The sequence below is a fragment of the Calonectris borealis genome, chromosome 1, assembly GCF_964195595.1.
Source record: "Calonectris borealis chromosome 1, bCalBor7.hap1.2, whole genome shotgun sequence".
Lineage (NCBI taxonomy): Eukaryota > Metazoa > Chordata > Aves > Procellariiformes > Procellariidae > Calonectris > Calonectris borealis.
Genome location: NC_134312.1, coordinates 93215827 through 93243093, shown reverse-complemented (window position 1 = coordinate 93243093; position 27267 = coordinate 93215827). Strand labels below are relative to the sequence as shown.

General features: G+C 46.0%; 2 protein-coding genes across 3 annotated transcripts; one reads left to right on the top strand and one right to left on the bottom strand.

Moving 5' to 3' along the window:
• Nucleotides 1–597: 597 nt before the first annotated feature.
• RMP64 (ribonuclease MRP subunit p64) lies at nucleotides 598–6401 on the bottom strand. Of its 2 annotated transcripts, XM_075167207.1 has the most exons (9): nucleotides 6248–6401; nucleotides 5839–5993; nucleotides 4974–5050; nucleotides 4738–4869; nucleotides 4315–4392; nucleotides 3049–3410; nucleotides 2257–2318; nucleotides 1592–1842; nucleotides 598–1132 (listed from the first exon to the last, which is right to left on the bottom strand). In XM_075167207.1, exons 1-9 carry the CDS (start codon nucleotides 6336–6338, stop codon nucleotides 736–738), a joined length of 1605 nt encoding a protein of 534 aa, XP_075023308.1. In that variant the 5' UTR covers nucleotides 6339–6401; the 3' UTR covers nucleotides 598–735. The 2 variants fall into 2 exon arrangements, with proteins under 2 accessions (XP_075023308.1, XP_075023315.1); XM_075167214.1 differs by lacking the exons at nucleotides 5839–5993; nucleotides 6248–6401 and adding an exon at nucleotides 5709–5812.
• Nucleotides 6402–7071: 670 nt separating this feature from the next.
• On the top strand, nucleotides 7072–25088 carry LOC142090000 (protein spire homolog 1-like). Its single transcript, XM_075167193.1, has 16 exons — nucleotides 7072–8169; nucleotides 8965–8996; nucleotides 9490–9654; nucleotides 10408–10533; nucleotides 10821–10886; nucleotides 13800–13961; nucleotides 16078–16146; nucleotides 16635–16764; nucleotides 17197–17321; nucleotides 18633–18708; nucleotides 19258–19409; nucleotides 20578–20709; nucleotides 22047–22111; nucleotides 22960–22987; nucleotides 23384–23526; nucleotides 24684–25088. The coding sequence occupies exons 1-16, from the start codon at nucleotides 7929–7931 to the stop codon at nucleotides 24853–24855; spliced, it is 1884 nt and encodes a 627-aa protein (XP_075023294.1). The 5' UTR covers nucleotides 7072–7928; the 3' UTR covers nucleotides 24856–25088.
• The last annotated feature ends 2179 nt before the right edge of the window (nucleotides 25089–27267 follow it).

Genomic DNA, 27267 nt, shown 5'->3' with positions numbered 1-27267 from the left:
TTAGTTACAAGCAATAGCCTGGCAGAAAGCACTAAACCCATTGCTTGTTCTAACATTATTTCATTAATACATGTTGGAGTAGCTGTGGCTTACATTGCCAAGCAGGCAGAAATTGCACTTACATCAAAAAGATTTCAGGACACTGAGAAACATGGTCACCAGTCAGTTTACTGTTGCAGGCCACAGCTGTGCTTTCCCCTATTTCTGGAGCAGCTCAGAGGCAGCAGGTTCAGTTAACTCCTCATTTCGGGACAAGGATAACAAATGCTGAACAGCGATAATACTGGGACAGCATGTCAAGGCTGTCCCACAGAAGGAAGGGTATAAGACTGCTTCCTTGGAAAAGTGGCAGCAAGTCTTTTATCCTAAGCAGCAGTAAGTGATCAGCTGCAGCCTTCTGCTGTGGATGGTAACTATTCGCACTGTGGATTTGACAGCAGCACTTAACATGGTTGAGCAATAGAGAAGGGACACTGCGTAAGGGTAGCTCAAAGTCACTGTTCCTGGACAATGCTAGGTAAAAGGATGAAGACTATTCCAAGTGTTTGGAACACCTTTCCATTAAAAAAAAAAAAAAAAGAAGCTGTTTAATAAAAACATAATAAAATAGTTGCTACTTTCTTAGCAGAATTCAGGGTGTGAGTTATCAAGACATCATTAGGGTTCTGAAGGTTTTACTTAAAAAAAAAAAAAAATTGGAATTACTTGACCCCTTTCCTCCTTGCAAGTCCAGGTTCAGACACCCATTGCTGCAAAAATAGAATCAATATCCATGTTCTCAGTAGCTTCTTTCCACACAGGGCCAGGACTTCCTTCCAGCAGCGGCTCTTTAGGGGTCCCTGCTGTGCTTAGTTTGACACAGCCTGTATCAGCATTGGAACATTCTTCCCGGCTCGGAGGCCCATCCTGGTAAGCTGGGAGGATGAGTGATGCACTGTTCTCACAGACCCCAAAAAGCTCAGAAGGTTTTTGCCGAACAATCTTCAGAGTTCTCTTCAAGCGTGCGGATGATTTCATCCTCCTTCGACAGAACCGTGCCCTGAGATACTGCTTTGGGCAGCGTGCGTTTTGTGATCCGTATAGGAGGTATTTACGGACGGATGTTTTGACGCAGCACAGTTTTTTCTTCAAGCTTAAGGGGTGGAAGGTGCACAAAACATAACTTTATCAGCTGCTAAAGTGTTACTTCATTTGGGGTTTGGAGAGGTTTAGTTACTAGCCTTCTCTACCATTTTCCTTGTCATACCAAGGAGATACAACAGCACCTTGTACAATACTAACCAGGGCATTCTCAAGAAAGACAATACCCATTGCATCATAATAGTTACTATTAAACATGCACATGATTTAAGTTGCATTTTCATCCTCCCTCTTAAATATTTGTGCATTTGTTAGCCTTTTAAATCCTTTCACAAATGACTGATGCTAAATAGAATGTTCACGTCAGAGCGTCCAGTAACCGGAACTAGTGATCCCAACTGAGTTTAAAAAGAATGGGTTAGAACTCTGTGTTTCTCTACACTGTAGCAAAATACATAATACTGCAATGTAAAGTGTCAAATCCAGAAATCCCACACCCATGCAAAATTACCTGCATCCTTGAGCCTCCACGTGGTGCAGCCGGTTGCTTTTCAACAACTTGTTACGCAGAAAATAAGCTTCCGATTTGAATTTGTTGCCTTTGCACCACAGAATAACTTTTCTGAGTGCCTCTGACAGTTCCCCAAATGACGAAGCTGTTTGGACCATCTGTACAAGAGATCCAGTGTCCTGCGATTTTGCTATATGAGAGGAAAGTGATGCCGACTTTGTTTTAAAAGGTGTTGATGCAATGCTTATACCCTGAAACAATAACAGAAATAATTAGTCTTTTAAAAATATGACATGCCTGATCCTCTCTGCTGGAGAGGAGCAGAGCACTGAGGTTTTTGTGAGAACATTCCTTATTTCCTAAGGAGAAAGTGGAAGAGCAGTCTTGTTTTGTGGAATACAAAAAGAGGCAGATAATTAGAATTTATATTCCTGCCTACTACTGACCTGCTCTCTGGTCATTTCACTTGACATACCAACAAATGCTCAAAGTCCTAAGCAGAAATTAGTAGTGATTTTCAGTGCAAAGCTTCCATGATAAAGTGGGTTGTTAGGCAAAAATAAGGCAGGGAAAGGGGACATTTTCAATCAGTGATACCATGTTTTGAGTGTTAGGGTCTTTAAGTTTTTTTTTAAAAAAAAAGCGTAAAACGGTACCATACAAACCTCTCGTGTTGGAGGTCTGGATGGTCTAAGTAAGCTCTTCACATCAAACCCCAGGTGCTTCCCTACAAAGAGAGAGGAGAGTCCTCATTGTGAAGTAAAGACAGTTTTAAGTCTTCGTACAGAAACACTGCAATGCTTTGCCCTGCTGAGCTCTCCGATCTCCTGCCATCTCAGCAGGCTTACACCTGTACTCAACATTTCCAGCAAACTCAAGGGGACTACACTCATCTGGCATGGCAGCAGGCAAGGGATGAAGAGGATGCAGAGATTTACAGATGGCTGCAAAGGAGAACTTAATGGGTAAAAGCTTCACGCAAACACCTGGATGCCTGCAGTCACTGGCCATAGCCCTGACTGCAGGGGCAGGCTTGGGCACAGCCCAGAACCAGCATCGCATCCTGTACTTACAACCTTATCCACTCTTGTATGGACTGCAGAGAGTGCTCTTAGCTTCCCTCACTATCCTTGGGCCCCATCGATGCAGAAGCAGGAAAATACAAATAACTATTTACAGGACCCGTATACTGTGTTCATTACTTGCTTCTCTCCAGGCTGTATCATGTTTAAACAAAAAAAAACCAAAAAAACCTCACAATACTGACATTATCCACACCTTTCTTTATAAAGGCAAGGGCACATGCAGCATTCTCGTCCTCCTCCAAGGACAGGAGAGGGGAGTTTGTACTAGAACTGCACTCTGTGGGTGGTAGATGTGCTTGGCTCTGTTGGACAGAAGTTGCGGTCAGTCTCTGAGATGTCAGAAACCAGTAGCACTGTGACACAAGGCTTTACCTCTGCTGGCTCTGGTCACCAGAACTGGCTCTCCGACGTCCATGGGGCATGGGATGCTACGGTTTTTCACAGCACTCATGCAGGTCGCAAAATTTCTCTTTTTCCCAACCTCTGACACTGCCTCTGGCATTGTTGGGAAGAGCTTCTTCAGCCAGCTGGTAGGTTTTTTTGTTGTAAGCATTCTAGCCTTTTGCTTCTTCACCTCAGAAGAAATATTAACTCCAAGGAAGTTACTGATATCAGAAGGGAAGGTAAACCCCTTGATATAAGGCATCTGTTGGGTCTCAGACACCAGATGAAGCGATGTTGACAACATGGCATACAAGGACATGAGGCTGTGCAATACACACCTGTACTGAATCCTAAAGAGAGAAGACAGAAAGGTATGGAGTCTCCTCTAGCAAAACCTGGTGCTCACTGAACAACTACCTTCAGCTCAAGCGGAAGAGCTGATGGAAGAGATTCCAAGCTGCCCTTTCTCTATTCCCACTCAATACAAGCTTATCTTTTTACACTCCGCCACCACGCTTTCCTTAATTTTAGTCTGAGCTTTAAGGAACTGTTCAAGATCAGAATGTAGAAGTGACTTGACCAGTAAGTCCCTGATAAGGAGCCTGTCTGCTTCCCTAGAGCTTTGCTGAGTGCCACACCTGAGACTCACCAGGTTCTCAGGTCACATCCACATCATTTGACATGAGGTCTCCCCCGAAAAGCAACCTGTACCAACTCAGGACAATGGTGCTACCACTGATGCTCTACATTTACTGGGGAGACAGATTTCTTGTGCCAAAGAACATTTTACTGAGTTCTTCTACACATTGCTGTTACTCCTAAAGCTACAGACAGCAGTGACTTTCTCGTACTGAGATAGACCAGAACACTGATTTCCTTGGAAAACATATTATAGAACAACTTTATCCCAGCCTTTCCATTTCAGCATGAGGCAGGACTTACTGCTTGCTGCAGAGTGCTTGATGTTTGTGTTTGTGGCAGGCTGGCATTAACACTATGATTTTATTAGTGCTACATAAAGTTTGCTATGAACCAAGAACAAAGCCTTCTATAACAGCATGTAAGAAGTCTCTCTCCATTTATACGACTCTTCAGGTGCTAGAATCAAGTCCAAAAGGATAGAGGGACCCCCCTCCTCCTCCTCCCAACTGAATAATGCTCAGTCAGCAGCAAGGCCTAATTACAAGCCCTTCTCCCTGACAGGCACGTCAAACAGACAGACAACAAACAAGACAGACTTTTGAGTACACAAACCATAGCCGGCTCAACAACCCCGAAGCCACAGTGTTCAAAAGTATGAATTCTTCCGAGCAGAGATGTTTAACGGACAAGCTGAAGATTACACCAGTTAAGGATAAAAAATAAACAGCATGTAATGAGACTTGCTGAACACACCAACTAGAGGCAATTCACAAGGCAATATCCTGGATAATCTGGGAGACAAGTATGCAAACTTTGGGTTGCCCAAGGCCGGAACAGCAGCCAGCCAACAGCCTGAGGTTCCTACATAATAACTTGAAAATATCATGTTTGGCTATCAAAGAAACTTCAAGTTGCACATCTGAATGGCATAGTTGAGTCCATCAGCAATACAGGGCTTACAGCAGACCTAGTTTTGGTCTCATGAGGTGCTGCTGGTGAACTGTAAGAATGTTTTCATGGTGAAAAAAAGGATACAGAAAAGCTTTACAGCAACAGTCCAGTAGACGTAGTAGGAGCTTGCAGCCTCCCAATACCTTCAGAGCCACTGTTTCCAACATAGGCTGGCTGGGAACTAAGCACTCTGCATGGGCTTGGGATGTACTTCTCCTGTGTTGATACAAGGACGAGGAGATGGTTATGATCTAGCATTCCCCCCCTTTAGCTCTGCAGACTGAGTTAATGGATAGTATAACACGCTATATGACACTTACTTGGGAATTAGTCCTGCCAGGGTTTCAATGCAGCCCACCAAGTTCATTTTCCATAGGCGCTTCAAGCATTGTTCTACCTAGAAAAAAAGAAAACTCCTTTGACAGGTATTTTGAGAGATGGGAGTGCCTTGGTCCAAGAACTGTCACTATATTAAGTGATGCCTTCCCCTTATCAGTTTAACAGCATAAATTGCAGGTTTGTGTGATGGAATGTTCTGGTATGTTCCTATACTGCACTATGATGAAAAAGATCCCTTTGTCACATTACTGTGAATAAGGAATTAAGTGAAGGGCTGGAGTAGGCCATTGTTAATTGGTGCTGCATGGCTTCCCCTGCTGTATGCAATGGCCTTTGGTATTGGCTTTCAAGAATGAAAATGCATAAACAAATCAAGAAGGTAAGACGATTCCTGTTCTATTTCAAAACAGTTATTTGAAGATACTGACAATCCCTTTACTGGAAAACTGGTAAGAAGTTCACTTTTCATCTTAAAACAGAAAGTGCCTAATAGAGTAACCTAGGATTATTCTTCCCCCCTCCTATTATTAAAATTAATTGAAAATGAAATCCTTGTATTACTCGTATATCCAAATTGTACCTACTTCAGGCCTCAGAGTGTAAGAGACTGAGTATTGGTTCCACAGGGCTGGAAAGCAGAAGCTGCACTGGCCACACAGAGCCAGGAAACCCACTGAACTACACTGTGAGGAGGCTTAAAGACGACAAAAATGCACCTGCTCCAAAATACTTTGTGCACGATGCTCCAGACACTACTCCAAAGGCCTTTCAGGGACTGGTGACTGGGGGCCGGGGTGCAGCGACGAGCTGCCGAGTACCTGCCGACCAGCCGGGGCTGCTCCTCACCTGCTGCAGGGCCAGGTAGGACCGGTGCCGGAGCAACCTGCTGTGGTAGACGTAGAGCACGGCCCGCAGGACGCGTCCCTCGACGGCCAGGCCTGTCCCCGACAGCCGCTTACCGGCGATGTCGCACCGCCGCCGCAGCGCGGGCAGCCACCTCACTGCGGGCGGGAGCCAGGCACCGCCTCAGCGCCCGCCGTGCCCCAAGGGCCCCCCGCGCGCCCCAGCCGGGCCACGCGTCCCCCAACGGTCCCGCCTCCCGCGGCCGGTGAGCACCGACTGGCAACTGCCACGAACGCCGGCGTCCCGCACGGCGCCCGGGAGCGGCTTAAAACGCCTCCCAGCCCTCCTCGGGCCCGCGCCGCGCCGCGCCCCAGCCCGCCCCGTCCCGGCCGCACGGCCCGGCGCCGGGAACCTGCAGGGTGTTCGGCCGCCAGGGCCACCGTCGCGCTGCTGGCGGGCCACGGCACGTCCAGCCGGTTCCACGCCGCCTCGGGCGCCGCCATCTTCCCCGGTTGTGGGGGCGGCGCTGCGTAGGGTAGGAGGGAGGCCGAACGCGGGCGGCACCATGTTGGTGGGCCGGAAGGGGGGGCGCCCGGGCCGGACCAAGTCACCCCGGTGGGGGGCGGGCCGCTCCCCGGGCTGGGCCTCCAGCCGCCAGGCCCGGTGGAGGCGGGCGGGCGGGCGAGCGAGCAGGCGGCGGCGGGGCTGCTCGCCCTGGGTCTCGCTGCTGGTGTCCCCAGTGCCTGCTGTGCCTTCACCCCCTCCCCGCACAGCGTACCTCGGGCGCTGCTGGGTGCCTGGCACCCTAGAGCCGCGGAAGGGAAGCTCCCGGGCTTCCCCAGCCACCCGTGGCCGCGCGGAGCTCCGTGCCTCCCGCCCGCCAGGGCCGAGCCTGGGAGCACATCCCGGCGCCGCGGCCCGGCAGGCCCCCTGCGCTGCAGGCGGAGTGGAAAGCCCCTCTCAGGGGCCCGGCCAAGCGCCAGGGTGATGCCTGGGGCCGGGTAAAGGCCACGGGGCAGCCCAGAAAAGACCGCCCAGCCCTGAGCCCCCCGGCCGCGGCAGGGCGTGTTGCCCGTGAGCGCCCACCACATGGTCTGGTGACGCTAGGGCACGCTGGCCTGGACACCCTTCCAAGGCCCGCTGCCTGCCTGACTGCATTCCCAAAATGTCATGAGTGAGAAGGGAAAGAAATATAAATTACGAGTATTATTCATGCTTTTTAAACCTCACAGTTCTTCAGTGTCTGCCTCGGGAGCGTGGGCTGTTCAGAGCCGGAGCAGCAGCAGCTGAGGTGCCCCGCGATGCACTGCAGGCACTGCGGCAGCAACAGAGTTCTTGAGGGGATGACCCCTGTCACGAGCCATGCGACTGTCCCCTCCCGACTGTCACACGCACACAGAGCCCAAAGTGCAAAAAAAGCTGGGTAACTAACTTCACAGCAGTAGCAACTCATATCAGCGTTTCAAACAAGGAAGGGCCCTGCTGCCCACCTGCCTGCCTGGTCCCTGAATGCGTTGCTCCCAGCCCCAGCTGTTGGGATTTACTGTGGCAGGGCCAAAGGGTCAAGGCCAGGCACGAGTGGAGCCTGTGGTGGATGCGGGTGCCCTGTGGAGTTGATTGCTGTAATAGTGCTCCCAGAATAGTTTGCCATCAAATGGATTGAATTTTTGTGGTCTGCTGTGAGTTCTTCTCCCTTGAGTATAAGACGTTATTTTCTGCCTCCTTCCCTCTCTGCCTGAAGCTGAATGTACTCTTTTTCTTACCTGCCAACGTTGGTATTCCAATTAATGTTTGTTAGTAACAATGGACTTAAATTGAGCATGACTTTTGTACAGTCTTATCTTCTCTTTAGATTCCATTTTGTTGTATGTTTTCTGTTTTCTTTCAAGGAGTCTCATACAAACACAGATTAAAGTGGTGTCCCTTTAAAAAGATAGAGCAAAATTGGCATTAATGATTGCACCTGTAGGGAAGGGAGGTGAGAGTAAACCAGGAGGCAGAACTGATAAAAGGCTGCTATGAGCACTTGCCTGTCCTGGAAAGGGGGGTGTTAAGCTTCCTAGGCTGAGTGGAGATGAGAGGTAAAGGTGAAAATGGAGTCTCCACGGTGTGAGCAGAGGATCACAAAGGTCTCTCTAGCCGAGATTCTGAGGTGTTTTGAACATCCTATAAGCGAGGAGCAAGCTTGGGCTGTCTGCTTTCAGTGTTGCTGTAAAATGGAGCAGTTGGCTCAGGGGCTGTGCCCACCACTCCATTCTGTATTCATAAAAGGTCCTGGAAGCATCTTTATCCATGCTGATGGTACTGCTTCCTTCAAGGTGTACCACAAGTCTGGTAAGAGCATAGGTAGCTGTGGAGGCCAAGGGCTGTTCCTAGAAATGTGGGGACAAAGTGGGGAATTTTTTTTTTCCTCCTGCTTTTTTTTTTTTCCCCCTTTCCTCTCTCTATATGTTGTCATGAAGCTGTTCTGCTGCCTGTACTTCATTTGAAAAGACTGTAGATGAGTGGTAATACAGGAGTATGGCCTACTAATTTTTCTAGTAGTGCTCTAGCGAGTCATTTGGTTCTAGGGAATAGCTGGGATGAAAGTTTATTACCACTGATGTTATTTGAAATAAATAGTCTGAGGCTCTGTTATATGTTCCGATCTGTTCATATTCCAATGTATGGTTCCTCTGTTATAGTAACTCTCATGACCAGATCTATGATTGACAGTTTCCCTTTTTTGTCACTATGTGTAGCTAGCGAGCGGCAACAAGCTTGTCTTATGCACCACATGTTGCAGAGGTCAATGCTAGGCTAACTCTTCAGGGACAAGGTAATAAAGAATGAAGACAAAGATCCAGTGCCTTCCTTGTGGTTAGATATCTATTAGCAAACAAAAAAAGTACCCAGCAGCAGTTAGTTTGGGTCTAACGCTCACAACAAGAAGAGTATCCTGTGTTGCTTTCCAGGAGTCCCCAAATATAGGCCTACTTTCCCCAGGTGGGACTGACCTTAGTCAGAGGGGTTTGTTTCCTTATTACCAAGAATTCTTCCTGTTTCTCTCTCTTGACAGGGATTCTAAAAGCTGTCTATCAATGCCTATGCAGTTATCTTTCTCCTCCTCCCCTCTTTTTTCTCTTTCAGATGTTGGCAGCATTCAGCAGTCAGAGGACAAGGTAAGTCTGTGTCTTCACCTTCGTTATGTGTGCAGATATAATCCTGCTGTAATAGAAGGCCAGCTCAGGAGATGCAGACGTCTTCGGAAACTACCAAGGTGCTTAAATTTGCTGTGCCCTGTGAGAGTGACACTGTCCCCTGCAATGTGGAAAGTGAAACAAAATGCTAGGACTGAACTCAAGTAAGACAATGGGACAGGGAAAAAATGTGCGCAGATACTGTCTGCTGCGGAATACCCCACAGTCTTTTTATCTTAATAACAGATAACTTAGAGGTGCTAGATAAGGCTATTTAAAAATCTTAAACCAGCTTATTTAGGGAGTATCTCAGGCTACCCGATGAGTATCTAGCTGCCTTTTGGGCCCTTCTCATCCCGAGAGATGTGCTTAGCCCTGAGGGGCAGTGGAGGGTACACTCATGGCTAGGAAGTGAGAGCTGTGAAGTTCTCCACAATGCTTTGTCGTGCACTGCTTCCTTGGTCTCTGTCTGCAGCTGCTGGAGTACTTGGGAGTGGTGATCTATGAAGCCCTGGACTGGGGAATCGACAGCCAAGTGGAGCGAGAACTGAGTGAACCTTTGGAGAAACTGCTGTGCCTCATGTTGAAACTGGATGATGAGGCAATGAAACCAGCAGTCACCCTGCAGGATGTTTTCAAGGTTTCCTTCTTCCCACTTAGTAAATATAGCAGCTTTAGAGGAGTTGCTGGAACAATGCTGTTAACCAAGGGGCAAGACCATTTTTGGGAAAAAGCTGGGTAGCTTGTTGGAGGACATAGAGGGAGCATGTGGCTTTCCCATCAAAGGGAAAAGGCAAAACCATCTTAGGTGGATGCAGGTGCCTATGGAAAAGAATTAAGAAGGAAGACTGAGCATGGCTCTCGCACAGCTGTGTCTACGAAGTCCTTCTGTACGTAGTCTCCAAATTTGATACCTAGAAGACTATGGATATTGAAAAAAGTCACTCGTCCATAGTATTCAGTTTCTGCAAGAGCTGGGATTTGAATGTCTCAACTCAAACAAATACTTTCCTCTCAACCATAATTTAAAGGTATGAGAAACTTCCCATCCCTCAGTCTGATCAGGGCAGGGGAAAAGAACTGGGCAAGTGGCTCCACCTGCTCTGTTTTTTGTGCTTTGTCTGCACTGGAGGCTTCCCCTTCCAGGTACTTATTTCAAACCACACCTTATGGACAACAAGATATAAGAATTACACAGCTACTTACATTATTGTACATTGGACATTTTGCTGCTTTGTTCCTCTGCATCTGCAATAGAAAAAAAAAAAGATACAAAGGGGCTGTGAGGAAGATGCTTTTTAAACATGGATTGAGAAAACTGAATCTTGCTTTATTCCATCCTACCATGTTTTTTCATTTCAAGATCTCTCTTAAATAGCTGCACTTCTTTCAGGCCTGTGAGGAGCACTTGTCCAGGCCTTCTGAGGCTACCAGCCATTATGAAATGACCTGTAGGAGCCTGTTTACTGAATATATGGAACTTCAGAAGCTTGTGACCATCATCCAGACCTCCAAAGAGGTACATTTGGGATCACCCCTTAGCTGCTATTCCCTCTACCTTCACACACTCACCTAGTTCTAAAGTAACCTTCCCATTGCACTAGAAATGGAGTACCTAGCTGAAGGTATATTTTCACAATGTGAAAGGCTACTGTCTGTGCACCATATTAGTAATTTCTTGTAGGTTTTGAAAGTTTGAGTGTTTGGGGCTTCTAGGCTTGTCAGATTAACATTGGTAATTTATACTGGATAGATAGGAAATCACTGAACAGTGCAAGGTAATGACCTCATGTGTTTGCTTCTCAGAGTCTGAGAAAAATGGATGTGGAACATTTGGTGGAAAATCCCCTTCAGAAGAAGGAAAAACACTGGGTAAGGGATTGAATTCCTTCATTATGGGGGAGGTTGGGGTTTTTTGTCTACCTTGGCTCTCTGAGGCTTTCCATTGACGCTTCTATGAAAAGTAGAGCTTGAACACAAACAAGACTTCTTAAGTTGTTCAAGAGCTTAAGTAGTTAAAGACTTGTCTGCAAAACAAGCTGGGGAGTGAACTTGAAGTTAAACTATTTTGTGTGTTAACCTCATGTGGACATTTATTCTGCACTTTGTGGTTCAACTTCAACCACTTCTGAAAATGAAGTTGGAGGCAGTCTTTGGAGTAAGTGTCCACAAGCACTTACTCAGGCTATTTCTTCCTGCAAATGAGCCCCAAACTCCAGCTCTAGGCAGGAACTGACACTTGCCAAAAGCAATCTGTGCCTTTCTTGTAGCTGGACTGAAAACTCCCAGAAAAAAGTTCAGCTGGTGGTAGTACTAGGGTGGATTCGTTCACTCTTATTATGTGGGGTCTGTGCTGGTTCAGGGCTGGAGGAGACAGAAGGCCAGTAGTTCTGTCCATCTTTCTGGTTGTGCAGCTCCAGCAGCTCAAAGGGGTGAAGGAGGGTGAGGCTGGAGATGTAGCTCCTATCTTCTGCTCACTGCCTTTCTTATCTTTCCATTCTGTCCTTCCATAGATCTTGGACTGTATGTTTGGGGCAGAGAAAGCAACTTATTCTATTCTTTTCAAGGCCCTACACTGTCAGGGCTCAATCAGAAACAAATAGCTCTTCTGGCTGGAGCTCTGCCCAGCATAAACAAATGCACTGTAGTCTGGAGTCTGTGGAGACAAACGGCAAGCCCCGAGAGACTTGTGGACTCGCTTCCTTTGTCTAAATAGCACTTGCTTTGAAGCGTGCTCAAACTATTCGTATGAAAATGTTTGTGAAATGTGTGTTTGGGCATATTCTCAGTTTTGTGATCTATTAAAATAAACTGGCAAGCTATCTCAAACCACAAACTCATCAACTGCTATAGCTCTTTTCTGCAGGGAATACATGAATAAATACATGGGCTTTGCCGTGTGGCCTGAAGGCCAGTGTATTTGGCCTCTGCTCCTTCAGGAGACAGGAATTCCAAAAGCAGGATGTCTGTTGCAAATCCTCTGCCTCTAGTTTCCAAGTCCCTAAGCACCAGTTGATTGCATCGCTCTGACAAACTCTTGAGTTTAAAATAACCAGGATGCCAACTTCACTGGGATCCCACAGACTAGAGCTGATGCCTTGAGTGGTGCCAAGCAGCTAATGCTCTCTATGGACCACACTTTTTCATGTTGACTGCTATGAAACAGGCCTTCTGAAACAGACCACAGCCTGATAGCGTGCAGGGTTGTACAGTTTCAGCAGAGCTTATCCGTACATGTCACAAGCCAATCTTCACCTTGAAATCTAAGCAGTGAGATCTCTTAGGAACACAGCTGTCTTACTGCTCATCTGTTGAACTGAATGCAGTGGGTTTGGAGAGTTGTAGCATTTTGTGTTGCATTGCACAGGTGTGGGAAGTTTATGTGGCATTTGACAATACATGGGATGGCCCAAGTAGAATAACTGTATGATCCAGTCAGTAGGGAAAGAGAAGTATGAGTGATAGTGATGTCACCTACATCTGAAAAATGTTTTGGGTGTACGAGTTGCTCTGAAATGGCCAGCTGAAGGCAATTCTTGTCCTGAAATTAATGTGGCAGTATTACAGTACAGAAGTCTCTCTTCAGGTCATATCTTTCAGTCAAGTTCTGTCACTATGAGAAATACAACTCTAGAAAGTGCAAACAGCTCAGGATAAGCTATTTCAAAGGTCTCTAATACTGATCAGTTTGCCCAGAGACCTGTGTGTGTTCTCCTACACAATAATAAGTATAGCCTAGGAGATACGGCTAGTGTATGGTCACTCCTTGACAGTTCTAGTTCTCTGGAGTTGAGGTATGACTGTACCAAAGCCAGGCTAAAACAATCCAACAAAAAATCCGTCTCCTTGAAGGCAGCCATCAGTCAGAGCTTGCATAAGACTCTTCTGATATTATACCAAGATATCTGAAGGGATAAGTTGAGAGAAGATGCTTCATACTGTAAGTTGAAAAGGGAGAGGAGTCTAAGTCAAACTTTGTTCTGAGGCAGTTTTCTAAAATGTTTTGCTTCCCTTTCACTGTTTATAATACAATCACTTGTTCTTACTCAATTTGCCGTTGGGATCCAGATAAGCTGTTGACTTAGCACTTCCATTACAATGTTGTCTAAACATGCTATTGAGTTGATTTTTTTTTTTCCCTGTCTTTAACCTTTGTTGGGTTATACTGCATGCCTGAGCATCCTCAGATATTAATACAGGAACAGGACGAGCAGATGTCAGAGTTATCAGCTTGTGTCTCCAGGCTGAAACTGCTAACATATGCTGCTGTGAAGGTTAAAGTATGAAATCCCTTTCCCTTTGTCTTCCTCTTTTGTCTGTGAGCCTTTCAACCCTTGGTTTCTGAAAGTTCAGAGGATTTTAATGGTAAGATTTGGGATTTCATTCCCAGAGTTTCCTAGGACCCAATGATATGAAAAAACTCTGGCACCTGGAGCACTTGCAGGAAGTAGGTTTTCAAGAAAATGGGTCTAGCTACCTGGCAGCAGAAGTATGTTCATATATTTTGCTGAAGTATGTTCATAAAGTTAATGACAAAATTTGGAAATAAGCCTGGCGAGCCAGCTCGCAGATCCCTCGTTGTAAATTAACTTCTGCAAAGAAAAGCAATTCTCTGCTCTGGGACTGTGTCCTGATCTGGAATTGAGTTGAAGGGGGTGTTAAGGACACACTTCTGTGTTTCTGAATTACTTCAGTTGCTAAGTGTGCCCTATTACATGGAGGGAGGGGATGCTGCTCTGTGCATTCTAGCCAGCTGTTGACTTGGCCCTCACTGGTTTCTCCGAGGCATCCCTGTGGCCCAATGTCATCCGTGAACTGCAGAATGGTGTGAGGCTGTGCAAGGCCACTGAGCGACCACAGCGTCACACGCCTCCAAAAGAATGTATCCGCTCTCCCTATGAATTACTTTTGGATGATATTCAGCACAAGAGGTACACCCTTCGGAAGGTGAGTGACTAGAGTCAATGGACAACTTTGAAACTACCTGGTCTACCTCATTTCCAAATAGAATTTGTTGAGACCTCTTCTCCAAAAGCCTGTCTTTCTCAAAGGTACTTCCAAGTCCAGAAGTGTCTGGGTCTCCCTCTCAGCTTCAGCTCAACATTAGATCACCCTGTTTGTCCACCCAAGTGCTTCACTTCCAGTAACTTTTTAAGTCGGGGTAGCCACGCTTTCGTGAAGCTGGATGGTAAACTTTTTCTCCCTCCAGGGGTCAGCCACTCCCTTCCCTGGGGCAATTATGCTGCCTTGCACACAACAGTTTCATAAAACAGACCTTTGCCTGCTTATGGTTTCCACCTTGGACACTTGTGTCCTCCCAGGCTCCTGGAGCTGAGCTGTGCCTGGCATCTCTTACCAGTTTCCTTGCCTTCCCGGATGTTGTGGAATGTGTGCAAGTGCAAAAGTACTTTTGAGCGAGTCCTTTGCTCAGCCTCAGGCAGAGGCCTCTAGGCAGTGTACACGAGCTACTGCAGGAGTTTAGTCGGGGTAGAAAAAGCTGAGCCCCTTCCAGAGGCAGCTCCTGTGCTGACTCAAGTGGTAGGGGCTTCCAACAATGTGGATGGTTGGTGAAAACGACCAGATACAAAAATGTCTGGGGTGTCTCTAAAGGTTTGTGATGCTGTTCGCTTGCTGCAGCTTGAGCTGGGAATGATGAGCAGATCTAAAACATTGGCATAAGGCTTTGTGGCATTGGCGTGCTTTGCAAACAGACGTCTTGGCAGAAGATGAGACACAACTCTACTTGTAATAAAGAGAGATATTTTGAAAAGTGAAAACTTTGCATACCACACTAGACATCAGCTTTTCTCTCCTTGTTAGTGCTGCTAGAGTGCAGGGGGTTTAAAAGCCTCAGATAAACCATGCACCTCTATAAAAACCCAGTTCTTGCTTGTCTTGACCGTGGCTCCAGCCTTCAGATAGGGCTATGAGATTTCTCTGGAGATGATATCTTGATTGATATATAAATTAATAGTAGTGGAAAGGAGACAAAACATCATAACTATTTGTGTTCCTTGATGTACTGTGTATCAACGCACTGTGCAGTACAGAACTGTAACTCAAGGGGGCAGGATGAACTGGGTCTTGATTTTTATTTTTTTTCTTTCTTTTTTTTTTTTTAATTTTTTTCTGTGGTTGACAAGAAGCACAAACATGTTTGAAAAGCAGTAGTCAGAAATGCTAGAAGAAAGCATAGAGTGCTACTGCTCAGGTCTTTGTGAAGGCTCTTAAACGAGTATTTCCCCATCTGCAAAGCTATTTTAAAGCTTCTCTCTAGCAAGCAGTGGTCTAATTTGCAAATGAATGAAAGCACAGCGAGTGTGGGAAGCTGTAGTGTTGTTCTACCTGCACTCCCTCGTGTTCTGAAGTTGTACACACAAGGAGAGTAAATGGCATAGCCTCAAAGTAAGAATAAGTGAACAAGGCAGCTAAAGACATGCATGTGCAACTTGATTTTTTTTGTCAGTTCTCCCCTATGCAGTAAGCACAGGTCTTGATGAGGGAGACTGTCTGCCTCACGTGAATACCTGCCCTGCAATTCTATCTTGCTGTTGTTCCTAGTTTATGTAGGGCTCTAAGCCAGTCTCTGGGACTCTAGCTTATGCATACAGCTGCCTGCTGCTGCAGTTCTTGTTACAGTCTTGTTAGCCCATTCAATTACGCTCCTCCCTGGAGCTGAGTTCTCACTGATGAATGTGATGTGGCCATGGTGCTTGTGAGGATCACTCCTGACATTAAAATCTGAGTACAACGTTTTCCAGTGGCTTCTCAGAGCAGTTTGTGAGCTGCTGGGGCTAGAAGGCTCTATGCTTCTTGTGCAAGCCTCAAAGGGCTGTGCAGCAGTTCTGATTGCCTCTAGTTTGCCACAGGCAAATCTGTCTCTACCAAAAACCCACGTAAGTAAACCTCATCATTCTACACTTCCCAACTCAGTTTTGTTATGCCTTCCTCACCTCCCCCATTCCCAAATCCTGACGTGAGTCATTCACTGTGCCACTGAATGGGAGGGTGTACCAGGAGTAGAGAAAGAACTATTGCTTAAGCATCATTTCTGCTTTTTCAGGTGATCATCGAGCAAAAACACGGGACCCCCGAAGTTGATGTAGCTGCTCCCAAGCCTCATCTAAAGCCTGTAGGTGACCTGGTGCTGCATCTAATGATAGCAAAACAAGATGATTCTGGAGTTCACAGGACAGTTTCCAGGAATATACAGCTAATGTCTTAGCTGCTAGTTTGGATTTGGGAGGGGGATATATTAACCATACTTAACTTTTGGGCAGACCCTCCTGCCAAAACATGGGGTTAGGAAAATGGGAGGTGACATCTTCATAGGAAAAAGATGAGCAATCTCCCTACTTTCTCCGCTGCTTCTTCCATTTGGAACATTTTGTGGTCCTGAAAGTACTCCTGGAGTTCTCAGTTTCAAATTTGAGAGTTGCTAAAGTATTCTAGTATGCATTATCTAAAGGTTCTCTCACGTGTCTTTTGTGTGCAGGGCCCAGTGCCCTCTTGAGTGGGAGACACTTGTAAAACAGTGCCATTGCTGAAGGAGTAGTTCGGTCACCACTGGTTTCCTTGCTCTGTCCACTGGCTCTTTCTGGTGCTATGCTTTGCCTGCAGGTGCTGGAGAGGAAGCTGAAAGAGTGTGTGCCACGGGAATCCAGCTGGCATGAACAGCTCATGGCAGAAATAAAACGACCACAGAAGCTTCCGTCATCAGCAGTAAGGAAAAATGGGAGCAGCCCCAAAGGTACCTGCTACAAAGTGACCTATCAAGCATGCAAGTGAAGTCAGCGTTGACTAAAAATAATGAAATGAAAGCCCGCTTATCCTTTCCATAGCGTGTATAATGCAAGGGAGGTGGGAATGCAAATTTTGTGTGATAGAGATGGTATGCATAAGAATAGTTCTTTCTAGAAAATCTGTTTGTGACTTATTAAGACTCAAAAGATGTTTCAACTTACCCCTTTTTTATGTATGTTCAAATTTGTCTGTCCACTAAGTGAGAGAACAGGATTTTGACTATCACCTAAAACGAAAAGATTATGTAACTACCAGGACAAAGTCTAGCCAAATCTCAAATTCTGATGTGTGGGTAGCAAATTTGTCACTTTCTTGTCACAGCACAATATCTTATCTTGTCTGTGTGTAGGGGGTTTTTTGTTTCCCCTCTCCTCTGCAGAAATGCTTGTGACACCAAATATTGCCTTGAAATCTCCAAGTGATAGTTTCTTAACTCTCCAAGATGCCAGTACCGAGTTTAAAATTGTCAACGCTACAACACAGCAGCTGGGACCAGGAGTTCAGGTAAGGCTTTAAATGAAAGGACTCTGGAGAGGCTACACACGTAGCTTGGAACGTCAGGTTCAAATCCTAGTGTGGGCAATCTTGTCTCTCAAAAGTGAACAAATGTGGTACTGTTAGGTGTACTGAAGCCCTTTCCTCTACAGATGCTCACACCATATTTAAACCCTTCTTTTTGTGGCATGACTGCAGCCTGTAGAACCAAGGTCTGCTCTGGTCTCTTAAAACTAGATCTTGCAGAATTTTTAATATGCATAGGAGTTTGGCAAATACGGGACAGAACTATTCCCACCCTTACCTCACAGTGAGGCATTTGGTGCTAGATCTATTGATGTATTTGCATTTCACGTGGTACGTGAGCTTGTGGAAGGAAAACGTCATGATTTATTTTCAGGAAGCAACTTCACTGGTGAATTCCCACTATTCTGCCTGTGGAGCAATTTTGGGAGCACCATTTTTCAATAAACCATGATACATAGTCTTTGGGTTCTTTAGCTCCTGGCTTGAGCATGAAAAGCTTGACTGCTTGGTTCTGGGATTCAGTCTGAGCATACTCAGAAATTCTGTGGAACAGAACTTAAGCCCTAACACATCATGTCTAGCACAGATGCGCTGGCATACAAACAGGAATCTGTTTTCTGTAAACATTTCTGTCTGAAATGCAGTTGCTTAACTGAGGAAAACGGATACGAATTAATAAAAGCAGAAAATCTTAGCTATATTTGCACAAGTGTGTGCTACTTGTAGGAATGTTCAGCATTTGAGAACCCTGTGGGTGATGTATTACTGCTAAACTGGAAGGACCTTCATATGGAGACTAATATAATCAGATTTGTTTTCTGCTTTTCTAGAGAAGCTGTTGAGATACAACATTGGGTTTGAGTTGGGTTAGCAGGGCACAGTCTCTTGAACTATTCTCCAGTGTTGCTACATGTGAGCTGGAGCCAAGGAAATGGTTCCAATGTATTCTGAGAGTTGTATAGGGAGGATTTTGTGGCATTGGTTCCTGAACAGATGAAAATTTAGGACTAGTATCTGCATTGAACTTGTGTGAGAGATGAATTTGAAATTTCACTAGCTTGGTTGGAGCTTTCTAATTGCGGGGGGATTTAACTTGCTATTATGTCTTGGAATATAAAGTTGCTAAATGTACCACATTGATTTCTCTCTCTGCTCCACTTTTCAAGGCTGAGCCTTGAACATTTCTGGTTAGTCCTGGGTATCCTGGGTTTTGTTTAGCAGCAGCACTTCTGAGGAAGTGGACTTGGTGTCTCTTGTATGCAGCTAAAGAACATCCTGTCCTCTGGTCTACAGGAAGCCACTCCTAAGCTGCCTTCCAGCACCTGGCTTGCCTCAACCAGGTCATCAGTAGTATCCTGCACCAGCACAGGTCAGTGTACTTCTAGCTGCACTTCTAAAGCAGGTGACAAAGTATGGTCAGTGGCCTGCTGGGTTCCCAAAGCCTTAGGTTGGGCTCGCTGTACACTTTCTCTCTGATCACCTGAAGACACTTTACAGGAGAAGCTCCAACACTAAGTAATGAGTCTGGGGAGGCGCCCTTAGAAAACCATTCCTCTGCAGTTGACTGAAGCTTGTATAGCTCCTGCAGCTTCAAAACAATGATAGCAAGTCCCCAGAGGCCTAACTGGAATTCACAGTAAAAGCTAAATGAGTGTTTTGAATGTTCGAGTAGAAAGTGCACCACTTGATTTTATTAAACTAAGTGGTGCTAATGAAGCCTCATCACTGCCTACTGACAAGCATAATTACTGTAACCTCTGCTTTTGTGATCTGAGCTGATGGGGGTTGAGGGGGAGAGATGGAAGCATTGCTACCTTCAGAAGGCAGTGTAGCGCTCTTGAGCGTTCAGCTTTTGGGGTGAATACTTAGAGGCTGCCAATTGGTTTTCTGCACCCTAAAACTCTCTCATCCTATCCAGGTCTTACTGCAAATTGCACATATCCTCCCATGAGTGCACCCACACTAGGAGACATTAAACCTAATGGTTTCCTGAATGCTGGCCAACAGCAGCTGCCTCCTTACAGAGGAAGGTCCAAATCTTTAGAGAGAAGCCTTCAAAGCAAGGAACTCGTAAGTGCGGCATGTCAGCTAGCAAGCCTGGTCTGATGCACCTGGTAAAGACCAGAGCTTGCACCTTGATCCTCGTGCAAGCAATAAGCATGTTCTGTGGTTTTTATCTTAGGCCATATTGTATACTGATCTTAAGTTGGGATATTATTCTCTCCTTGGAGACAGTTTAAGAGAAGACTGGATGCTGTAGTGTCCTTGTGGAGGCTTCCAAGTTTGAATGATATGAAATGAAGTTGTTCCTCATACAAGAAGAGAAAAATACCACTGCATTGCTTGAAAGTGTTCGTCAAGGCTTCTTCAAGCAGACTTTAGTTGGCAGTGGGACCGTCCTGCTTTCTCCATCTCCCCTCATTCTTTCTAGATTCTGATACGTTCACATACTCCCTTTAAGCTGCGGTAAAGGGAACAAGTTGTTGACAAAATGTAGATAGCACAGCATCAGTGACTTAAATGTATGCGGTACTGAAGTCATCAGGCTCTGAATGACTGTTGTGGGAGCAATGCTGGGTTTTGTGCAACATTCTGAATCATGGCCTCGCCCTGTTCTGCCCTGACAAGGTGTGCTGTGCCCTCGCCCCCTTCTTTCCTTCTGCATCCCTCCCTGCCCCACCCCCAGCAAGTCTCTAAACTGACCATAACTCTGTGTGATCACTCTGTTCAGCAGCGTGGAGGGGGATGCAGGTGGATTGGGCTCCCCACCTGGGCATAAAAGCACTGTTGTCTCTCCTGGTCGACCACCAGACCATAGCTGCTGTTTGTGTGGGGCCAGTGGATCTTGGGAAAGAGAAGGCAAGAGAGTGTTGTGCTGTGGAAAGGGATCCTGTACCTAGGAGGGGCCAGGGTGCCATCTGTGCTGTGGTCTGTATCAAAGGGTAGAATTCCTCAGAGACTGGCTCTGGAGGCGGTATTAACTACTGTGGTGACCGAGGGACCTGCTTCCCTAATGAGGTGTCAGGAAGCTGCTTGAAAACTATAGCAACCACTAAAACCCCTGTAGTAGTTTCTCTGCTAGTATCGTCAAAGAGTCAACTGATACTCCCCATCACTGGCAAAACTGAGTTTTGGGTACAAATGCTCCTGAGCCTTTTGGGACCCGGTTTTGAGGATGACCTCCCAAATATCTGCTTCCTTCAACTTTGTCCGATGCTTAACTTCTGTCTTTCAATAGGACTGTTCCTTTCCTACCAAGTGGCCATCACCAACCATTGCTGAGCTGATTGGAACTAGATATGCAATGATGGTGCTGGAAGGGCAAGGCTTCTTCCAAGGAGGTAGTGATGGTGTCTTTCCAAGAGCAAAGGTATGTTTCCTTTTCTTTGTGCTGTCCTTGCCTTTTCAAAAGCTGGCTGGCTTCATAGCCCTCAGTGCTGAACTGCTGAGGCGCTCTCTGCCTCAACTTATTCTGTTCTACAGCTGATCCGAGGCCCTAGGCTGTAAAAAAATCTTTTAACACTTGTGTGGTGATGGCTTCTAATCAAGCTTAAGCTGGGTAAGTTGCCTAGAAAGTAACCCAGCCTTTGCTTGATACTTCTTGTCTGTTATTTCCACGCTAGGAGAGCTGACTGCCATGACTGTTGGCCAGCTCTGAAATCACAAAGTAATTAATTGGGATTTGGTACTGCTAAACTGTGAAACAAAAGCTCTTAACTCAGGCTCCCACACCTGAGTTGTGCTGACTCAAACCACCTTGCTGAGTGGACGCAAAGGTTGGGGAGATGAGGGGGACAGGGAATGACCTGCAGCACAGGACTCTTGGCTGTCCACTCTACTTAACTGCTGGCTTATTCACCGAACCTCCTTTAGAAGGGGTGTTGCAACCAGCCCCTCTAGAGCAGATGTCGTGGCTACAAGCCCTTTGCAACACAGATGTGAGGAAGTCCATGCTACTTGGCTTAGGGGTCAGCTTCTTGCCCTCACTTACTTAGTAGTATAGACAGAGCCAAAGGGTTCTACTAGCACAGCTGTGCTGCTTCCACAATCTGTCTGATGCTCCTGAGACTCAATCCTTGTTTTCTTCTCACCTTACTTACCAACCCTGCTTTAACTTGCCTGCTCTCTGCCTATTCTAAAATGGCTCTCATACCCCCTTTGTGTTCTTGCTGCTGAAGTTTTTTTAGCTTTCTCAAGCTCTGTTTCTCAAGATAATATCACTTTTGACTGCCAGCTGTGTATGAATGTGTTCTTTTTTATAAAGTTCAAGCGACTCATCAGCTTCCTTATGACTCATTTTTTGCTTCAGGATTGGATTCAAATTTGCCCTGACTTAATCTCTTTGGGATTGCTGCAGTCTACCTCAAAGAATGTCTCTCTTCTTCCCTCTCTCTTAACTAGCTACTGTTACACTCTTGCACAATACAGCTATTGTTTGCTCAAGAGCCTTTTTTTAAACTCCTGTTGTCTGCCAGCTGCCCCGAACCTCTGCATCATAAAAACACTGGCCTTACAAGTAAGACTTTTTTTGCCTTTTTAGCTTTTAATTCCTGTGTCTTTGCTATCCTTTATTGGACCTCTGTTATTGTATGTGGATCTAAAGCCTTTAGAAGGTTGGTTTGTGTGCTTGCTCTTTGGCAGGCAGTGGATACTGTTGGTACAAAGATATTTCCCATTTGCATTCACAAGTAACTTTCCTTTCCACAGATCTGTTTCAGCTGCCATAAGCAGATGTTTCTTAAGTGGCCTTACAGCTGTTACCTCTGCAGCAGGTGAGCTGGTACAAAAGGATTGAATGAGGAGGGAGAAAAGAGTGAAAGAACAGTGCTGAAAATACTCAGTATTCAAACAGTTGTAGTACTGGATACAAACAGGTTGCTGAGCCCTTCAGTTTTGCCTTACTGCACAAGCCAGGCTGAAGTGTCTACAGCTGCCGAGGATGTGGAAAAACTTGCCTCTGAAGTGGTATCTCAATTTTAGCTCTTAGTATTAAGGTAGCAATAGCCAAATTTACTCTGCAAGTATTAGATTCAATTTCTCTGAGAGATCACTCTCTGCATTTTGCTCTAAAGGTTGGATTTAACTTCAGTCAAGGGTTTAAGCAGGTTCTGGGAGAGGCTCTTCACCAGAATCTTCTGCTGAGGACTGAAAAAGTGAACTCCAGCCCCTGTGACTGGGAAAGAAGTTGGACCTTCTTGTATCCACTTATTTGTCAGAGGTTTTCTGTTCATGGGAGAGGAAAAGAGGAACTTCAGGCTCATTAAGGCTCACTTAAATCTATTTGAAGCAGTGGTGAAGCACTGAATTGATTACAAGCAACAAGTAAACAACCACTGGGAATTGAGTAACTGTCTGATGGTAGCGCTGGGTGAAAAATAATGGGCATTTGCAGATAAAGTCTTCAAGCTATGGATGCTGACACATTTCAGATGATTTAAACTAGGATAAATAGGAGGGCTGGCAAACTGAATAGGGGAGTTCTAAGCTTGCTCGCTTTGCCATCAAGTGATTGTGCCACAATCACAAATTAAGACTTACTTGCAAAAGTCACCCTTAGCTGGAATATTGGCATCTGCTGAGCTTTACTCAAATGATAATGCTGGGAATTTTTTTCTCTTAGTGTTGTCTGCTCTGACTGCTGCATCAAGGCAAGTCTAGTCTTTACAACAACATATGGGGTTTTTTACATTTTCTGTTTTCCCTGCACCTCACCTAGTCATAGGAAGCTTTCCTTCATCCCACTCATACCTCAAATCTACCCTCTAGCTTGTCTCTAAGAAAATATTACAAGGTGCAAAAGCAGCCAGGTTGCCACTGACATCTGTCAACCTCAGCTAAAACAACGCTGGTTCCTCTTTCTTTCATCCTGTGTAAAGTGGTTGGAATTACTCTGTGCTCTATTTATACAAGGGTCAGAAAGTTCACTGCATTAATGTCTATCTTCTAAGTGCACCAATAAATCAATTGCATGCCATACAAATTTTCCTGCTAAGAAGGAGGATGTGTTTCCCTGAGAACTCAGGTGACTTGTGTTGTGATTCTAGATGTCCATGCCCTTCAGAACGTGTGTACATCTCCCACTTTGCTTCCTAAAACTTTTGAGACTCTCCAGAGAGGAGAACCCAGCTACTCAAGAGCAGAAGAGCTCAGAGTTGCTGCATGAAATAGAGCACTGGGACTGTTTTGGGTAAGCTGGGACAGGGATGTTCTGGTTTTACCTTGAAAGATATTACCAGTTACTTGTATATGCAAGTCTACAAACATGCAGACAGCAGTATGTAGTATTATGCTGGTCAGCTGAATGTTATGCTGAATGACTGGTTCAGGCACTGGTCTAACTAGTCTACATTTCTCTGGAAATATTGTGGATTTTAGATGGCCAAAAGGGAAGACATGTAGGTGCTCTGAAATCCATTTTGCTTTTTAGCTCTCAGGTTTCTGACATGGATTCAGAAGTGTCCATATTAGCCCAGACATAGAAGGTTCCTTGCAACAGCTTCATTTCTATGAGAATTTCCAGACCCCATTATATTCTATCCCCCACAGCTGGCAGTCTGTCACCACAACCCAGGAGTAGTCCCTTTCTACCTAGAAGTAAAATATGGTAATGGTCTCAGGTATAACTGACTGAAGAGTAATGCCACAAATGGTTTCTCAGTCTCTCCACACACATACAGACACCCTTTCCTTTTTGTTCCCAGAAAGGGAACTATTTCAAAAAGAGCTTTTGACAGTTCTGGGTGGAAAAGACAGACCTTGTGGGTATAAGTGCAGTATCTAGGACTGGAAAGATACATTATCTGTTCTCTTCTTTCCAAATAAGTTATATATTCTACTGGGGGAACAGGTATCTTTTCTCTCCGAAACCATTCTTCAATGTAGCCAAAATAAAGTCACAGCAGTTTCTGGTTCAAAGGCTTGTACTTCAGTTGCCAAAAATCAGGGGTAGTGTTCACTACTGAAGTTAACTGCGTGGGGCAGTGGTTTGGCCTGTCTTATAATGCAGGTGCTGCAGAGATCTCAGTGACTGCATTACTGCCATACTTCAGGATGGCAAAAAAAATCCTAGTGTAAGGATGCAGCCATAACCTTGGATCAACCACAGATATCCATTAGCCCTTTGGCTGACATACTGTCAATAGAGAGAAGGTGTCAGTAAGTGAAGCTGTTCTGGTGCTTAGTAGCCTTCCTAACTGGAGCTGACTGCTCTGTTGAACTCATGCATTTAGCTAAATTGCTTAGCAGTGTTGGATCATGTGTGGGGGAAGGGTGGAAGAGCACCATGCCCTCTAACAGAAACCTGGGTCAGCTTTCCTGCTTTTCTTTTTCCCTCTCCCACTCCAGTGTACCTGTTGTTTTGGAACCCCGTTGCCTAGCACAGCCTCTGTGCTGTTACACAGGGACCATGGCAGACTGGCCGACTGCAGACATCTGTATGCGATGTGAGCAGTACCTGTTGAACATGAGTTCCAGTCAACAGCAGAGCATCCCTCTCAGGAGAATTTCCTGGCCTTGAACCAAACTGGAATGACTCTACATTTCTCCTGTCACTTGTTCTGTACCTGAAGTAAATGAAACAGCTTTATGCACCTACTGACATAAAGGCCTGAATGAAAGACCTCCCTGCTGGTTAGTCTGAGCAGGAAGCACAGCTAGTATGTATGTATTGTGAAGTATTACAAAGGTTTGTGGTTTTTAGAACTGTTTTAATTCTTTTTATGTGTCTTTGGGGAAAATAAACGTTGAAGCACTATCACGCCTCTAGCATTTCCTCCTTTGCACCTGCAGTTGTCATTGTTCTGTGGCACTGTTTGCATTCATTGCTGAACAGACTTCGCTCTGTGGAATGAGTACAGGGAAACTTTTAAACTAAAACCTCTATTCCTGAGAGGCTTGGAAAGTAGAGCTCTCAGTTATGTGCTCACATCACCATGCATTTTGCAAACACTTACTCCTTCCTGGTAACTCACTAAAAAGCACTTAAATCTCACTGCTCTGATACACGTAACACTGTAGTGATGGCTGTCAGGCAGCCTGCTCACTCTGCTTGCTTAGGAAGCTAGCTCTTGATTTGTTTTTTGTGCTTTGCCACCAGAGCTCTCTGGTGCATGTCTCTGAAGCACCTAGTCTAACTTAGTGCCATTATCACCTGAGGGGCAGATGGTTGTTCTCAAGAGATTCTTGCTCTTTCTATTGGCCTTAAGCTTTGCCCTAAGCTAAACTGGACTATTAGAACGTATGACATTCTAGAAAAATAAAGAACGTTCTGATAAATTCTTTGTGTGGTTTAAACCAAAAATGGGATATTTGATGGTATATCTGTTTCTCTGCAGGGATTGCCTGTATAGAAGGGGTGTAGGTGCTCTGATGGAGTTCTCCCTAGTGTGTTTTGCAGGGCCTGGATAGACAGTGTTGAAGGATACAATGGACTTGTAGTCGGAATGAGTCATGCTGAAGAAAATAATGGCTGGGAAGGGCCAGTTCGTCTAGATAGAGGAGAAGACAGACATGTTTAAGCTGAGCCCAAGGTCTGCATCCAAACTGCCAGAAGGGTCAATACCTCCAGCTGACTTGTGCTGGCCTAACTCTGCTTCCTCTAAACTGCCTGTCTGCAAGCTGACGCCTACTTGCAGGTTTGGGCAAGCTCTGCAAGTAAATGAATGTGGGGAAGCTGGAGCTTGTGCTTCCTTTTGGAGCAAGTTCAAGTGTTCCTCTTCCTTCAGTCAATTAGGAGGGGTGCAGCCTGCCTGCCCGGGTCCTCTCCTGCATGTGCTAATCGCTGGTGCTGCTGGGAGGCACATCCATATCAGGCAGGTGGGCTCCTTGCAGGCTGCAGGGAATGGCAGCCAAGCCACAGCTGCGCTTGCTGGCAAGATGGGCGCAGTGTGGGGCCGGGGGCATGAGGCGCTCTTGGCCGCTTGCTGAGTGAGGTAGTTTAGATAGAGCTAGAAATGAGCTGAGATCAGCCTGTTTTGATTAATGTGCAAGGCCAAAATGCTTCTCAGAGCCTGGATGCAGCAGTATGGAGAGAAGGTATCTGTATGGTACTGAGGTAGACTTCAGTTTACCTGGAGAGCAAAGGCAGTTCTAGGTTCTGTCTCTTGCACATCTGCTGTGGTGCCACATGGGGTCTTTTTACTGGCTTCCCCTTTTCCTACCTTGTGACTGTGAGCGGGGTGAGGAAATGCCCTCACTGCGGAACAAACAGGCAAAGGGGAGCGGGGGGTGGATGCTAAGGGACAGCCTGACCTTCCCTGCCTATCCCTGACCTAGCGAGCTGTCAGGAAGACCCATGTTGCCATCACTCCTCTACTATACTGGTTGCACTGGTCCCTGAGTGGGCTAGTAAAACTTCTGTCCCCTGTACAGGAGTGACATCTAGTCCTTCTTCAACTCTGGCGTGCAGCCATTGCTCCTGACCATGGCAAGTCATGACAGCTTGGGGCGGCAGGCTTACTAGAAATGTACATCTGTTTAAACATAGCCAAAAGAGCCTGGTCATCTCCTTTCCCTGGCCAAGGAGAGCCCTTCGGAGGGAGCGGAGACTAGGCCTTACCTGGGAGCCACAGACTACAGGGTGGAGCAGGAACAGGCACCACACAGGCAGCCTGAAGCCAGGGTCCAGAGTGGGAGACTCCCGTGTGGAACAGATCTGGGACCGAGCCTTAAAGGCGCCACAGGCAGGACTTTCCAGGGATGCGGAAGTGACTGTGCAAAACCTGTTCTGTTCAGAGCCCCTGAAAGATGATGGTTTGGAGGAAAGCCTTCCCTCTGCAAGTACGCGGCAGGATTTGATCTTTTTTCTAGTCTTTCCCTGGCTCCTCTCATCATATGGACCAGAGCCTTCCCTGCTGAGAGTCAACTGATTCTAGTTATTAGTGGTGTGTTCGGGTGAAACTTGCCTTTGGACCTTTGGTATTCTCCTACC

Excerpts from the sequence above, each read along its gene's own strand:
- RMP64 (XM_075167207.1), bottom strand. The coding sequence starts at position 6,338 with ATGGCGGCGCCCGAGGCGGCGTGGAACCGGCTGGACGTGCCGTGGCCC. Across the intron at positions 1,843-2,256 it reads CCAGACCTCCAACACGAGAG|GGTATAAGCATTGCATCAAC; the intron begins GTTTGTATGGTA and ends TTATTGTTTCAG. Across the intron at positions 1,133-1,591 it reads GTGGAGGCTCAAGGATGCAG|CTTGAAGAAAAAACTGTGCT; the intron begins GTAATTTTGCAT and ends CCACCCCTTAAG.
- LOC142090000 (XM_075167193.1), top strand. The coding sequence starts at position 7,929 with ATGGAGTCTCCACGGTGTGAGCAGAGGATCACAAAGGTCTCTCTAGCC. Across the intron at positions 16,765-17,196 it reads AAATGGGAGCAGCCCCAAAG|AAATGCTTGTGACACCAAAT; the intron begins GTACCTGCTACA and ends TCTCCTCTGCAG. Across the intron at positions 17,322-18,632 it reads AGCTGGGACCAGGAGTTCAG|GAAGCCACTCCTAAGCTGCC; the intron begins GTAAGGCTTTAA and ends TCTGGTCTACAG.